Here is a 16038-nt window from a genome sequence, read left to right as displayed (position 1 = left end):
TTCCACCGTGGGCAACGCTCATGAGAGCCAACGCCACCTAGACTAATCACAGTCTAGGTGGCGTTGTGAGAGTCCCCGCTTGCCACCGTAGACACTAGCGCCACATTTCCCTCTAGGGTATTTATTTAGAAACTCTATGCGAAGGGTTGTACAAGAAGAAATTACCGTAGTCGAGTGCGAAAATGTATATGCACATAAAAATGGCTATATTGACTACAAATTTGTTTTGCTCTTTTCTGTGTGTGGCTACGCTTGAGCAACGATTTAGGCTACCATTTCTCTAGCTTTGGGCTACGCCGCCTTGCCCAACCTGGCAACACTGCGCTGCTGCCGCTGCGCTTGTGCTGTGCAGTGCCGATACCTTTGGCCCATTTAGTGAGGTTGCATATTCGTTTCCAGTCATAATTTATCCCGATATATCCTTCATACGAACTTAGTCGGCTTGCTTTCGCTTGTAGGCGTTTTTAAAAGATGGCCATGGAGGTGGACGATGATTTGGACGCAGACCAGTCTGAGCAGCCAAGTTCCACTAGCTCTGCCAGGGGAGACAAAAAACGGTTTGAAGTCAAGAAAGTGAGTCATATTTCCTCGCTTGGGTTGACGTGCTCGTTTTGGTTTGACTGTACACTGTTTTCTAAAAAGATTTTTCTTGTTCTTTTTTAGTGGAATGCAGTTGCCCTATGGGCCTGGGGTAAGGTTTCGAATGCACTGATGACAGATTGGCGTTTCGAGGCATAAGTGCTTAAAGCGTTTGTCTTGTTGCAGATATTGTCGTGGACAACTGCGCAATCTGCAGAAATCACATTATGGATCTCTGTAAGTTCAAAATACGCCCGCCTGTGTGCTTTAGGCTTCCATTCGTGCAACTGCTGATTTATAGCCATTTACAGGTATCGAATGCCAGGCTAATCAGGCTTCGGCAACCAGCGAGGAGTGTACCGTAGCTTGGGGAGTATGCAATGTAAGCGGTGCTTGGCCACTCTGGGATATAATTGTGGCAGTAACAGAAAACAGCACATCGTAATGTCTTTAACCGTCGCGTTTGTCTCCATTGCAGCACGCTTTCCACTTTCACTGCATCTCCCGGTGGCTGAAGACGCGTCAAGTTTGTCCACTTGACAACAGGGAATGGGAATTCCAGAAGTAAGGCACTTGTATCACACTCCAAGCTACTTGCACACGCCGTGGTTGTTTAGTGGCTACTGTGTTGTGTTGGGCTGCTGAGCACGAGGTCGCGGGATCGAATCACAGCCACGGCAGCCGCATATCGATGGGGGCGAAATGCGAGAACACCCCTGTATTTAGATTTAGGTGCACGTTAAAGAACCCCGGGTAGTCCAAATTTCCGGAGTCCCCCACTACGGCGTGCCTCATAACGAGATCGTGGTTTTTGCATGTAAAAACCCATAATTTAATTTTGTTTAAGCTTCTTGCAACTGACCGTCATAATCGAACTAAGAAAGAACGCTAATGCACGGTATAATCAGAAATGGGCATCGAAGGTTGCGAACCGAGGTTTCAGCCATACTTCCGTCTATTCGACAAATACTGCATAAAAAGAATTTTCGTTAAACATTTGGCTATGTGCCCCCTGCCCTTGAAAGCCACCCCGCTATTTTTTTTTTCTTTTGTGCATGAAGAGAACCAACTTTCATTGATGAGTAGTTCTAGCTGCTGTTGTGCTTTATGGCTTCAACTTTATTCTTATGCTACTAGACTAAGTGTCGCATGTGCTGAACAAGGTGTGGCAGCAATTCAATTGCAACTTATTTGAGCTGCGCACCTGCATTAGTGTCTATTACTTCAGCAATCTGTAGCTGGGTTAGTCGAGTCTACTTCAAATACTTTTTTGCTCACGCGCTTGTTCGTTATACATGATACTTATAGCCAGGTTAATTTAGTGCATCTTTGCCTTCACAGTTGACCAGCAAAATGAAACTGCATGCCGTGATAGCACAGAGGTTGTGGCTTCTTGGTGCCGAGCATCAAGTCTTCAGCCCAATTACTATTAATCCTTGAAGGACGAGACACAGAAATCAACTAAAAGAAAATATAATTTGGCAGAAGCTTTTTGAGCAATAGGAGGGAAGCACCCGACAGAAAAAGAAAATTGGAAGTGGGCTTCACCCCCAAGTCGTAAATTGAACCGAAACGCTTTACTTCTGGCTGTAGTACTACAATGGATAAGCTTGCTATAACATGGAAATTAGCTGCAGTGGTGTTTAGAGAGCAATTACGGTAGCTGTCGACTGGAGGAGGCTAACTTGCACGTGTATTCAAACATTTCCTACTGCAGTGTTTCTCCAGGAAGTGATTAAAATAATACCATTAAGCAGACAATGTTTTAAAATCTGCAACTCCTAGAAGCACACTAAATGTGGAGATTTCAGTCCAATTACTATTAATCCTTAAAGGACGAGACACAGAAATCAACTAAAAGAAGATATTTGGCAGAAGCTTTTTGAGCAATAGGAGGGAAGCATTAGACAGAAAACTGGAAGTGGGCTTCACCACCAAGCCACCTATGGCTTCGTTGGGAACTATTACAGAAAGCTCTTGTAATATGTAAACCATAGGTGTACATTTCATTTACATCACATGTGATACTACTGCAGCCATAGATCTTGCATCTGTCTGTCTCCTACGACGATGCCTTGAAAGGAAAGCGAGTAACAAGGCAAATTCTTCCTTGTACTGTGTTCCTGCCCTAAACCCTCATATGACACTTGCTGCTTGTCGTTCAGTGTTGGCCAAAGGCATTTAGCCAGCAACTTCCTGCTCAACACTGAAACTCTGCGAGAAAAACATTTTTTTCTGGTATGTTGCCTACAGGCAACACTTGTTTATAGAGGGAACAGTGATCAAACCTATGCACACTGTGACTTGTCTTTTAACAACGGCAGTCACCAAGGGCAGCAAGAAATTTCCTTACACTTCATCAATGAAATAGTAGCTAAATTAATAAAACATATGAACTTAGTGTGCTCCCAGCTGTTTCTGATGTAAAAATTGTGAGCATGGTGTTACACATTTGAATGCACTGCTTCTTGTGCATTCTCCTGCAACACTGCAGTAGTAGTTACACAAGTCATTTGTGTTAGCATGCAAGCTAACCTCTCCGGGCCAAGTGCCCCATAAATGACACTTCACCATACAGCGGCTAATTTTGGGCGCATAGCGATCTTTCCCATAGACAGTCCATGACCAGGAAAAGAAGAAAATAAAGGACAAAGTTTAGATTTCCCTAGGGTGCTTTCATAGAAAACAGATGCATTTTCCAATGTACTTAAAGTAAGGCTTTGATGTCAACAGCAGGAGCAACAAAGTTCAATAACCTCAATTGACTGCATAAATGAACACGTTTTGCTGTGCATACTGCTCTTGCCAAGTAATTTCTAAGAGGCCATTTTGTGTGTGTGTGAACGAAGATATTTTATTGCGATAGCATTAAGGGCCCCAGTCACAGAAAATCTGGTTTCGGCATAGGTGGAGTTCTGCGAGTGGAAATTTCTATATATGTTTAGGTATATATGCCACGCTTTGCTATGTGACATGCAGTATATGCGTATTATGTTTCCATGCCATTCTGTTACTAAACTTGCTCACATCTTGTCTTACATTCTTGACAGAGCTATTCCTCAGAATTTTGAAAATGATAGCCCACAAACGTCGCAAAACAAAACACCCACCGCACATGCCTTTTATGATAAATCTTCTAGGACTTAAATATTTAGAGCTCGAAGCAATAACAGAAACCTGAAAATGGTGTAATTTTTTTTATGTGGTTGTGCACTACTTGTGGGATCAGCCCATGCAAGAGGCCACGTTTCTACCAGACAGCTCACTTTGCGCACAGTGTTTGCCACCAGTGTGTCCCGGTAAACATTACGATTACATAGGCTGCAGTTCCCAGGAAGCATGAGAAGCAGTTGGGGATCTTTGAATGCTATCGTGTTCCACTCTTAAAGGCGAAGCTTAAGCATTCTCCAATTTTTTACCAAATGAATTTTTTCAATGAACTCTGTAGCACATTTGCCAATATTGCCAGTAAATAAATCCTTGTTTTCATAATGCTTCATGCGCATCTTTCAATGTGCAGTTTGTTTTATATATACAGTTCTGCATCTCCACCAAAGTTGAGTAAATGGAAGCTCATTTCTGTGAGACGCTGTCTATTGATGTGAAGGAAGCAGTCGTAATTTGCTGCACAACTTGATTTCTGTGGCATGCTCGGCAGTTTTCGCGAGACACTAAACCAATATACCCGAGCAGTTGTAGAAATTGCATTCATGACTCTTTTTCTCTGTGCAGGTATGGGCACTGAATGACTGGGCTTCAAGGCTTCAAAATTTAAGCAGTGTATGATTTGCTGCACTTCATAATAAAATATTCAATTTTTCTACTGTCTTTAGAGTGGTATTTATTTCGGTGCTTCTGCTGGAATAAAACTGTCAAAATGTGCAGTGCATGGTAATGCTTTTTTTTTTATGTGCAAAGCCTTTCACATTGCCTCGCATATGTGACGGTGAATTGGGAAGAGTGCTCATTCTTAGCATTCCAATGACCAGAAGAGGATGCAAGATGTTCGCTGTAGTGAAACTTGTCATTTTATATGGGTGCACACATTTCACAAGGGATCCACAAAAATAACTTTCTTACAAGCATTTTTATTTGTCAAAACTAAATCCGCTGCACAAGCAACGTATTGTAACCTTCAGTTAAGGCTACACAAGAGCCCATGTTGAATTGCGCATAGGCTCACCATTCAACAATGAAAGCGCAAAGCTTCAGGAGCAAGCATGCCAGCACATTTTTTGCTCGTAACCATTTCTCTGCGACACATCCACAGTGAATTTGCACTCAGTGCTTCATTTTCAAGATGTTCAGATGCTATGAATATCACATTGAGTATGCAGATGCCCTTTTGAATCATGTGCAAGGGCAGTCATCCAGCAACGACTTCTTGCTGAAGCAGTGTGCACAGACTTCACAGGGCTGTCTACACCAAGCTGTTTACATGTTATGCCTCTTTAGTTCCCATAAGTATTATAAACCTAGGTTTACTCCTATTAGACTATTTGGACATTTCCTTGGGTTACCTATACTTGTCCACTATATTAGGAAATTACTGCTACCACAAGCTTGTAAAGCCAGTTGGAACTATGAATGTCGTGTCAAATTCCAGCATGAATTGAAATTGGCAAAGTTCTGACATGATCTCATTTCACTAGTGGTGTCACAAGAGCACAGAGATTGTCGCACTAACCATGGGGAAACAAAGTGGGCTGAATGCATTTATAAAACAAGCGGTGCAGCCAAATTGGTCACTTGCAAGACCTCTGGCATCAAAAAAACTTGTATTGCCCAATCTGTATTTGGTCCGAACAATCAACTTCTATTGCTTTGTTCTGTACAATTGTATTGAGATACAAAGATGTTTCCATTGTTGGCTAAATCAGCATGAGGCCACACAGGAAAGCCAAGAGACAAGCTGAGACTGACTAGACATGTCAAACAGTACTTGCAACGCAATGATTCCAACAAATTCTGCTCTTTGGACATCAAAGCATTACACTGAATGTGTGCCTTGTAAAAAGAAAAAGAAAAGCTACTCCCATGTGCCAAGTACACAGTTCCTAGAAAGGAATGCCCCACGACACTCGCACAGAGCAGATTGGCTCCCAAAGTGCGCAATAATGCAGAAGCGGTTTAAATTGTCATTGATCAATGCCATGCCAACAAACACTATTCTTAAATGTTTCGTGTGGCCATGACTATGCATTCAACATGGAAAGCAAAATAAAAGAAGTTGCATACAAGCTGCCCTGCTGGGCTTGTTAACTTCCCTGTATGCATAACATATGGGTGATACATTTGAGGTGAATAAGGCTGCATTTAGGCTTTGCTTAGCTTAGCTTTGATCCATTTGTTTTTAGTGCCATTTAAAAAATGTGCCTCAACATAGTTGGAACATTAGAAACATGTTCAAGGAAGAGTGCTTGCCGAGAAGCCATAGCAGCAAGTAAACTCCGTTGCTCCTTTGGGTGTTGCAACAAGGGTTGGAGACACCTTTGCATGAAAGCCCAGATGTTCACCCTCACTACTAGTTTTCAGCGCACTCTCTATGGCCTCGTGAATGTGACTAGGTTTTGCATTGCTTGGTCAGCAGCTGCTTTAAAATGATTCATCCAGTGTAGTAAGCCAAGTAATAAAGGGCAACCTATGGCAACATAGAAACGAACAGGCTGGGGCAAGTTAATACAGATCAAATAAAATGTGGTTCAGATGAAGGTTTATCTATCAATACAATCTGTGGCTGTAATATAAGCCTACATGATCTACAAATCTACACGATCCTTGATAGCACATTTTAAAGTGATCTGAGCTTGTAAATGGATTTGATGAAAATACGCGCGTGAATGATTTTGACTGAGCCTGTTTTTCATAAGGGTAAAAGCTTGCGTGAAAAACTAGCCATGGTAATTATTTTGCAAGTGCTGCAACTTTTTGCCCCCTTTATAAAGCCCTGTCAAATTATATGACACCCCCACAGCACTCAGAAAAGCAAACTATCTAGATCTACTATTCAGATTGAATTCGCATGCACTGTAATAAATTTTTGTAATGCAATACGCTGACTTGGTTGCTGTTGGGGACAAGCACTTAAAAGTCTGTCGTTGTTATGCCAGTGTGAAAGTGCACAGTACATGAAAATCGCTTTGGCAGCCACAAACACCCTTAGGAGGGACGCTATCGAGGCTCCATTTCAACATTTCACGAAAATAATAATGATAAAATAAGTAAAATGCCTTTTATGCAAAATCTATATAATAACAAAATAATGTACAACCCTGCTTAAGATAGTTGCATGCAACTTAAAGCATGCCTTTTTCAACATCACCCATGCACAGACCTTTAAATACCACTGTCAATGCATTCCTTTCTGGATGAGAAAATCAACCAGCATGTAAATGCTACTTATCATATACCTGTGAAAGTGCCATCCGTAATGATTTTTCATTGTAGCCCTTTTATCCCACATTGCATAATCTTTCCAGCATCAATGTGTGGTCATTAACTATATAGTTCTTTCCCCTTCATTGAAGTATGTGCCCCTTCACAACTGAGATGCAGCAGGTGTGGATGATGGAATTGTGCTTTTCTGACAAGTTCAACAATCCACCATGCCTGCTTGTCCAGAGAACATCATTAAAGTCTGCAGCTGAACAGCCTGTACCTATATTTCATTTATTAAAATTATACTATCTGTTCAAAGGGAAAGGTCATTAGCACAAGGAGTGATATTCACACTGTTCAGCAAACAAAGTATGCAGTCCTTTGCAAAGCAACAAAGTGCTCATTTTTCGTCAACAGGCGTGTAAAGACTGATCACAAAACAAGCACATTCTGGGTGTTCCAGGAAGAAGCACCCATGCAAACAAACTCTTCAAATAAAGGCACAGAGCGCGAATTCCCATGGAAAACAACTATGGTGGGCTGCACACAGAGCTGCCATGACAGCAGCTGCTCCCTTGGCACTGCCGAGCCCTGCACTGACACACACTCCTTTGAATGTAGCAGGTGCCACAACTGGCAGATAAGGACCATATGCAGGCTGTGTTGCTGATGTGCATCCCTTAACCATGACAAAACAGTGACTGCAGTGTGGCTTTGAAACTCTCATACTGCGCACCACCACAGTACTGCAGCTACTGCATTGCACGTGCATGCAAGTGTGCGAGGCAGCGCAGAAGAATAATGCAACCGTTGTGCAAGTCAACTGTTACAAGGGTGTCTCTTTCTTCACAGGAAGCACTGGCCCCTTCACTCCTTCCCTGAAGTTGGCCACTTTGCTGTGCAACTGATCGGACGTGGAGCGCTTGTTTCCTTTACAGTTGGGATTGGTAACAATGCCATTACGCTTTGGCCGTGCATCCACGGCCATGACGGGAAGGTCTGGCAGCGGGCCCCGGCGTGGTGGCACAACAGCTGCCGGCGGCCAGTTGCAGCTTGGAGGACTGGACGGCGAACGACCCTCGCTGTTGAGGGGTGAAAGAACCCGGCTTGCACGGTGCCGCGAACGTGTGCATTGCTGGATTTGCTGAGTGAAGCTGAGGCTGGTTGGACCAGGCTCTGCTGAGGTGGGGACACCAGCATTGTGTTGGGAGCGAGCTGTTGAGTCGGTCCGATTGCTCGATGATTTCGAGTCAGAGCGGGTGGATGCAAGTGAACGACGTTTGCCACTCGTTGATTCTGGAGACTCTGGGCAGAAGAGCGGGGCAGCGCATGGTGCAGTGGAAGCTGCAGAAGCAAGCGATGACGTGCTAACAGAGCCCAAGGCCTGAGCTGAGCGGCCCAGCGCCAGGCTTTCTTCAAGGAATCGGACCACGTTAAGGTGCCCCGCCTTGGTCGCAACGCGCAGCGGAGATCGGCCACACTGGTCGGCGTGGGAAGGGTCAGCCCCATGCTCAAGTAAAGCACGCACGACAGCTTCGTGGCCTTCCTGAGAGGCAATGCCCAGGGCTGTGGCACCTTCCACACAGATGTGGTCAACCTGCATAAAACAATGATACCATGCTGTAGATGTTAACTTGTGCCTCTTGGGTAAATTTAGGCTGGCACGCTACTGGCTGAAGATAGTGACCCCATTTAGAACACCTTGTTCTTTTCTGGCAGGGCACCATGATAGCAGTGAGGCAGCCGAGGCAGACTCTGTGAGGAGCGCCAACATTTATGCAAGTACTGCAGTACTAGTACCTCTTTTTGGCTCCTGTTCTCTGTGGCAGAGAGTAGCATCATTGCAACGGCAGGAATGTGCTTCAGCATTTTCAAGCAGCTATAGGAGCAAACAAAATCTACGTTAGGAGCACCTACTCCTGCGTTTGGAGCAGGTGTAAGGTTGCCACCAATGCACACATGGAGAAACAAAATCAAGTGTTTTCTTAAGTTTACATAATCATTTCATAAGAACTATGAACAAAAGAAGTGATTCACCACAACAAGTGACAGCAGCAGCAAGCCTACACTAAAAACGACATGCGTTGGGCAATTGCACAAGTTAATAAAAATTAAAGGGACACCTTAGAAAGAAACCAAATCAGCTTACTCTCTGCTACTTTCTTCAATTTTGCAGTAATAAGCAGATTATTCAAAGAAAAAAGAAGATACGGTTCATCCCTCTTTCATACGAATTGGTAGAGCACAAAAGTGAAACATTTCTTCACAGAAGCTGTTGTATGTTTATTTCATGAATTCATGGTACGCTGCAGCAAAAGGCACACAATGTCCGGGCCGGCGACCGTCTTGCAGGTTTGCTTGGAGCACAGCGTCCTGTTGGCGAGTGGTGTCCTGCTGCTGAGTCGCTTTGGCGTTAGTACGAAAATTTTGGTCTAGCTCCGTAGTGTTTAGGGCAGCCAGTTGAGTTGTGATGGGCTCAGCTTCAGGAATGCGAGTGTAAGAATTCGCAGCGTGCACCACAAACATGTGAAGGCGTTTTGCTTCACGCTGGTGTGTCTCTCACCGGACCAAAGCGAGATTCGCCAATTGATCTTGTTGCCTTTCTGCACCGCTTATAGCGCAGCAATTTTCTTAGTTGGTGCCATCGCAAGCAAAGCAATATGCAGTTTGTAAGCACTGCTGAGGCATGTTGAAGTTGCACTCCATAGGTGACGAGGCGTCACAGGCTAATCAGGCGCGAAAGACAAACCATGTGCGGAAACTGCATCGTTAATTCGGCAGAAGGCCTACACCCCATACACTAGGCTAAAATGCATTGAAGCCTCTGCTGCGGTGAGACTACCAAAGCGCTTGCTGTTGGCGCTCGTTAGTGCCATGATGCAGTACTTCGCTTCACCACTGCTTGGTGGTGCCATCCCTGCCAAAAGAGACCATATTTTATGCATTCGGGCCATCACATCCATTACAGGAAGTTTATAGTGCACCTCGGCACAAAACACTTTCATGTTTATGCCAGGTAACAGTCCCAATTCATAAATTTTGCACCGAAACCCAAGTACCGGTACGTCAGCGTGACATCATGACTTTCAAAGTACTTTTTAGGTATTTCAGCCATTGTGGCTCAGTTGTCCAAGTTTGTCAAGTTCAGTCTTCGGCTCTTCTAAAACACAATGTAGTCCAACTTTACCGATAAAAGGTTAACTAGGCCCGAGTAGCCGCCGTCCGTGATGTAATGGCAAGGTGGTGTGGGAGCATCCCCACCTGTGCTTCATTTTTGCATCTTTTCTAGCTTACCAGGCCTCTTTTCATGGTGAGAGTGATATTGCAGCTCAAGTTATTTTTCTCCTTCGGTGTTCTTTTAAAGGGGCCCTGATATACTTTTTGAACATAGTAGAAAAATGTTGCCGATCTGTTAACAAGGCTCCTGTGAACATGCAAGCCAAATATTATTGCACTGAATGTAGCAGGGAATTTACAATATCGTTTAGAAATAGTGAAAAATTGCTTGCTCTCACTTCCATAATGTCATCATGCAGCATCGTCAAAAGCAGTTGGCCTACTAACACTAATGGCTGAATTCATGATTACAAAAACATTCTCAGTAATGCACAATTGCTAATTTTGAGTTAAATAAATGAAAATATATACAGTTGCTGACCGTTTATTCGGACCTCACGGGGACTGGGGAAATGTCTGAATAAACAGGTGTCCGAAAAAGCAGATTAAGAAAAAAAATCCTTTATTTCCACGCACTTTTCGGGCTCGGCAGTAGGCTTGAAGAAATCGTGAATACGCCGTTGCACACTGTTCCGTTTACGCGCAATCACATAAGCCTGAATCTCAGAGAGGGTCGTACGGTGTCGTACGGTGTCGTACGGTCACTATAGGCAGCTGAAAGCACAGTCACTGCTTGTACACGCTCTGCATGCAACGGCAGCATTGCACATGCACAGCGTTGCACAGCATCATTGTCCGGTGGTGCCACAATAACCTGACGAATGATCTCGCCGTCATAGAGTTCTGCACATGTCAGTACAGCAGTGTCAGCACCAGTGAAACTGTCAAATGAGACGGTGTCCGGAATCGCAATGCAACCACTGTGCAGGTCTCCGCAGAAAATTTTCGGCGTCAGTAGGGAGCACATCGGAATGCGACAAATCCTAGGCCTCCGGGCACCCGCTTGCTGGCATTCCCCAGCGGAGTCTGCGCGGGCACTGTCGGTGCCATTAGACACTTGACGCGATGTTTCCGTATGCCGCGTTGGATCACCGCAACCTCGACACAGCACACAAAGCAAACACCACCACGCCGTCACGCCGACACCAGTCGCACAAACAAAAAACGTGGCCTACTCGCAGCGTCGTTATAGCGTCGTGTGCGAAGAAAGAAACAAATCAGCTGCTGGATTGTCTTGACATGAACCGGAACTGCTGTAGCCACTCTAGCGAACCAGGCAGAAGCGATGATGATGAGCGGGGATTTGCAGTAGTGCCACTTCGTGAAGCAGCAAGGAGGCTCCGTTCAAAACAACAATGGCATTCAGCAAGTCGAACCATGCATCGGTCAAAGTCGGTGCATGGTGCTCTCGATCGAGTTGGCTCAAGGAGTGTCCAAAAAATCAAACGAGAGGTTGCAAGGTGTTTGAAGTTTCAGTAGTTGTTATACATTATGGTCTATGGGGAGAATGGCGGTGCCGCAAAGCAGACGGAATAATCGAGTATGTCCGAATTTTTGGAGTCCGAAAAATCAGTCTGCGACTGTATGTCTGCAATCTCAAACAGACAGCAAAATTATTTTATCTTTGCACTGCATGTAGCTGCACCTGCTGCACGTGGCCTCTGAGATGACGACGATGTTCTGCGTAGCGCGGTTTATTACAGCCGCCATGGGTTGCCATGATGAGCCTGTTCGCCGCTGCAACACTCAACTTTTGGTCGGGGCTTCGCCTTCTTGGTTTGCCCGCTATGTAGCTTCTACCATGCTAATGAGAAGATCGGTGCGATAAATCCACTTATAGTTGAAGAATTCCAAAAACTTTTGTGGCATGAGGTTTGTGGGACAACATACTTCAATAGTGAGACCATTTGGTGATTAGTTAGAAAAGTGTTTCAGGGCCCCTTTGAAGGGCTCCTCACCAGGTCTGGCCATCTTGAGCTGACAAGCGCAGAACGTACAATGCGTGCCAACCATCCTGCTTGCAAAGAATTGCATCGTGCTGCGGAAAGGCCTGAAATTTCAATCCGAACGCCATTTCCCTCTTCACTCGCGGCGAATCCGCCTGGAGAGGGACAGTGACATAGTCGGGCTCCTGCACCTACGTAATTGGGTCCGCAGTGTGACGTTGCTCGTGGTGACATGTGACTTCGAGAATTATTCAAGACATCTGTTATCTGTGCAATGTGTTGCTTGAATTGACAAATTGAAGCTTTGAGAAATAATAAACCGACAAACAGAATGTCTGCGTGTTTTTATTTTACTTCGCACTGAAGCAACAGAGATGTACTTCCGCTTCGTCTGCTTGTTCCCACGGTTGTGCAGTCAAGTGTGCAGGTACTGAAACTATGCCATTTTCTACCGTGCTCCAGCGCATGATCCCGCTCTGCGATCCACTTGTTCTGCTTCAGTATTCGTGTAGCACTGAATTATACCGCTAGTCATGTTTCCTTGTGTACAGCATGCAAAATCATGCACTGTACGAACAAGACAACAGCTCGAGCACGGCGTGGTTAGCGGAAATGCGTAGCACAGGAAAAAAAATTTAAAAAGGCGAGGAGAAAAAAAATGAAGGCGGGGCCTGTGACGTATAAGTCACGTGATCCTCAAGGGCTAACATGGGAGAACACAGGAAAGGAATTTCGCCTGCAAAGGATAGACAGGGCGAGTGGAGAGAGCGTCTTGCTTGGCAGTGGCGCCCGCCTGCTGAAATCATGGGTTCGCGGCACTGAAATATTTTTATCTCGGCTATTAATGAGCCGATTTGAAATTTTTTTGCTGCAGAACACTTGCTAGAGGACACATAACAACTTCTAGCATATAACCAAAATTTGCTATGGGGCCTGGTGAGGGGCCCTTTAAAGGACCACTTCGCAAGCTTGATATTCTGGGCATTCCGATTTGGATTCAAGGATCACAATCACCGGTATGATCACATAATGTTCTTAATTAAGGTAAAAGCCTTAGACGGCTCATGGGACGAATAATCTGATGTCCGGCGTATGGCACCAAAATTCATAGGGAGTCGAACCCTTGACCATTGGTGGGAGTCAAACCCACTATGTGTGGTGTTAATTAAGGCGAATTTAATTAAGACCCATGACTTCTGCTGAGATTCGGACCCTTGACCTGTGGTGGGAGTCGAATCCACAAAATTTGGTGTTGATTAGGGCGAATTAGACCATCTCTTTTCTTTATAAGAAAGCATGAAGCCAAGGCAAAGAAGCATCAACACGACTTGAAGTGTTAATTAAGGTAAATCTAATTAAGGTGTAGTTAATTAATATAAAGTTGATTAAGACACTCGAACCCATGACCTTTGGTGGGAGTCAAAACCACTTTGAGATATGGGCGAACTGGCCATATCTCCAAGTTGGATTCCAATTGACATTGTGAAGGTTGAGAGTAGAACCCTCAATCTTTCGTGCTAATTAAGGTGAAGTTCAAGCTATTAATTCAAGCTACTGGGAAGGCTTAGGAGTAAGGATTGACGGCGAATATCTCAGCAACCTTAGGTTTGGCGATGACATCGTTCTATTCAGCAACAATGCAGACGAGTTACAACAAATGATTGAGGACCCTAACAGGGAGAGTGTAAGAGTGGGATTGAAGATTATTATGCAGAAGAATAAGATAATGATGAATAGCTGGGCAAAGGAACAAGAGTTCAGGATCGCCAGTCAGCCTCTAGAGCCTGTGAAGGAGTATGTTTACCTAGGTCAACCAATCACAGGGAACCCTGACCATGAGAAAGAAATTCAGAGAAGAATAAAAATAGGTTTGATCGCATACGGCAGACATTGTGAGCTCCCGACTGGAAGCTTCCCATTATAATTGAAAAGGAACGTGTACAATCAGTGCATTTTACCGGTGCTGTCATATGGAGCAGAGACTTGGAGACTGACCAAGAAGCATGAGATGAGAACAAAGATCGCGCAAAGAGTGATGGATCAAAGAATGTTAGGCATAACGTTAAGAGACAGAAAGAGAGCGGTTTGGATCAGAGAGCAAAATGGTATAGCCAATATTCTAATTGACATTAGGAGGAAGCTTTAGCTCAGGTGCTCCTATCTAAATACATGTAAAAGGAGAATTCATTCTTCTCAACAGCCACAGCACCAAATTTGGTGAGGTTTGTTGGGTTTAAAAGAAAAACTTCAAATCTAGTGACTGTTGGCTTTGAATTTTTATTTAAAACATCAATTTTTTATTAAACATTGGCGAAAACCGAAAATTGTCATAAAACGAAATTATCAAGTTTACAACTTGGTAACTCAGCAACTAAAAATGATATCACAATTATGTGAACTGCATCTGATAGTACATCTAAAGCGGACAAAATTGATATGTCACACATGAATGTCAAAAAATTTAGTAATATGGAAATACAGCTTTCGCAGAACCCTTGTACACAACGTAACAAATTCACGTAAGATATAATATGACATATCTAATTTGTCCGCTTTCAATGGTCTAATGGATGCTGTTTACAGAACCACAATATCTGTTTTTGATGCCGAGCTATTTATTTGTAAACATTGTGGTTCATATTTTTTTTTCATACTTTCAGACTTTTGAAAATTCTTTTAAATTTGGGTCCTTAATAAAATTCTGCTCCCAACAATCACTAGAATTTACGCTTCTCTCTCAGATGCAGAAAATATTATTAAAATTGGTCCAGGGGTTATCCCTGAAAAACGTTTTTGCGTTTTACATGTATCTGAATAGGCCACGTCAAAGTTGGGCCCGAGCTAAAGCTTCCTCTTAAGAGAAAAAAATGGAACTGGGCAGGTCATGTAACGCACAGGTTAGATAACCGTTGGACCATTAGGTTTACAGAATAGGCACCAAGAGAAGGGAAGTGCAGTCGAGGACGGCAGAAGACTAAGTGGGGCGATGAAATTAGGAAATTCGCGGCCGCTAGTCGGAATCAGTTGGCACAGGGCAGGGGTAAATGAAGTCGCCTTCATCCTACAGTGGACATAAAATAGGCTGGTGATGCTGATGATGATGAAGACGAAGTTAATTAAGGCACTTGAGCCAGTCGAACCCACGACCTGTAGAATTAATTAAGGCATTTGTACCATGACCTTCGGTGGGAGTTGAACCCACTTGGAGATATGGGTGAACCGGCCATATGTCTAAGTTGGATTCCAATTGGGATCGTAAAAGTCAAGTCAAACACACTACCTTCGGTCTTAATTAAGGCGAACTGAATAAGTCCACAGTTAATTACGATAGAGTTAATTAAGGCGCTCGAACCCACAGCTTTTGAAGGGAGTCAGACCCTCGTCCTTTGGCGGGAGTCGAACCCACTTGGAGATTTGGGCGAGCCGGCGATATCTCCAAGTTCGATTCCAATTGACATTGTGAAGGTCTTGAGTCGAACCCACGATCTTTGGTGGAAATTGAAACCTTGACCTCTGGTAGGAGTCGAACCCATGACCTTTGGTGTTAAGGCAAAGTTGATTAAGGCACAGTTAATAAAAAAGCAATAAATTAAGGCACTCAAACCCACGACCTTTGGTGCTAGAGTGAAGTCAATTAAGACACAGGTAATTGAGGTAGAGTTAATTAAGGCACTCAAACCCACGACCTTTGGTGGGAGAAAACAAGTAATAGGAAGTAACAACCCATTAGAATGAAAATGTCAAGTAATGTAATGAATGTCTCGTGAGCGGGTAGGCTTTCGCCTTCATCCTCTTTAGCGTATTCTAAAAGGACTGTCAACTTTTAGTGCGGTAGCGTTAAAGGGACACTAAAGGTTAATATTAAGTCAATGTGGACTGTTGAAATACCACCCCGGAAACTTCAAAACGCTTGTTTTATGCGAAGAAGAAACTTATTTTAAGAGAAAATGCATTCTGA

General features: G+C 44.0%; 2 protein-coding genes across 3 annotated transcripts in view; one reads left to right on the top strand and one right to left on the bottom strand.

The window, feature by feature from the left end:
- The first annotated feature begins 224 nt into the window (after nucleotides 1-224).
- On the top strand, nucleotides 225-4407 carry Roc1a (Regulator of cullins 1a). Its single transcript, XM_065454332.1, has 7 exons — nucleotides 225-380; nucleotides 459-573; nucleotides 664-691; nucleotides 766-816; nucleotides 891-961; nucleotides 1058-1143; nucleotides 4312-4407. The coding sequence occupies exons 2-7, from the start codon at nucleotides 472-474 to the stop codon at nucleotides 4322-4324; spliced, it is 351 nt and encodes a 116-aa protein (XP_065310404.1). The 5' UTR covers nucleotides 225-380; nucleotides 459-471; the 3' UTR covers nucleotides 4325-4407.
- Nucleotides 4408-4647: 240 nt separating this feature from the next.
- Nucleotides 4648-16038, bottom strand: part of LOC135920179 (ankyrin repeat domain-containing protein 50) — a 116392-nt gene continuing 105001 nt past the window's right edge. For both annotated transcript variants that reach the window (XM_065454327.1, XM_065454326.1), the window contains one exon: nucleotides 4648-8554. In XM_065454327.1, the coding sequence (XP_065310399.1) occupies nucleotides 7784-8554 (771 nt within the window). In that variant the 3' untranslated portion in view covers nucleotides 4648-7783. The remainder of the gene's footprint in view (nucleotides 8555-16038) is intronic.

The sequence above is a fragment of the Dermacentor albipictus genome, chromosome 3 (genome assembly GCF_038994185.2).
Source record: "Dermacentor albipictus isolate Rhodes 1998 colony chromosome 3, USDA_Dalb.pri_finalv2, whole genome shotgun sequence".
NCBI classification, from domain to species: domain Eukaryota; kingdom Metazoa; phylum Arthropoda; class Arachnida; order Ixodida; family Ixodidae; genus Dermacentor; species Dermacentor albipictus.
Note: the sequence above shows the minus strand (reverse complement) of the source record. Positions and strands in the feature narration are given on the sequence as shown.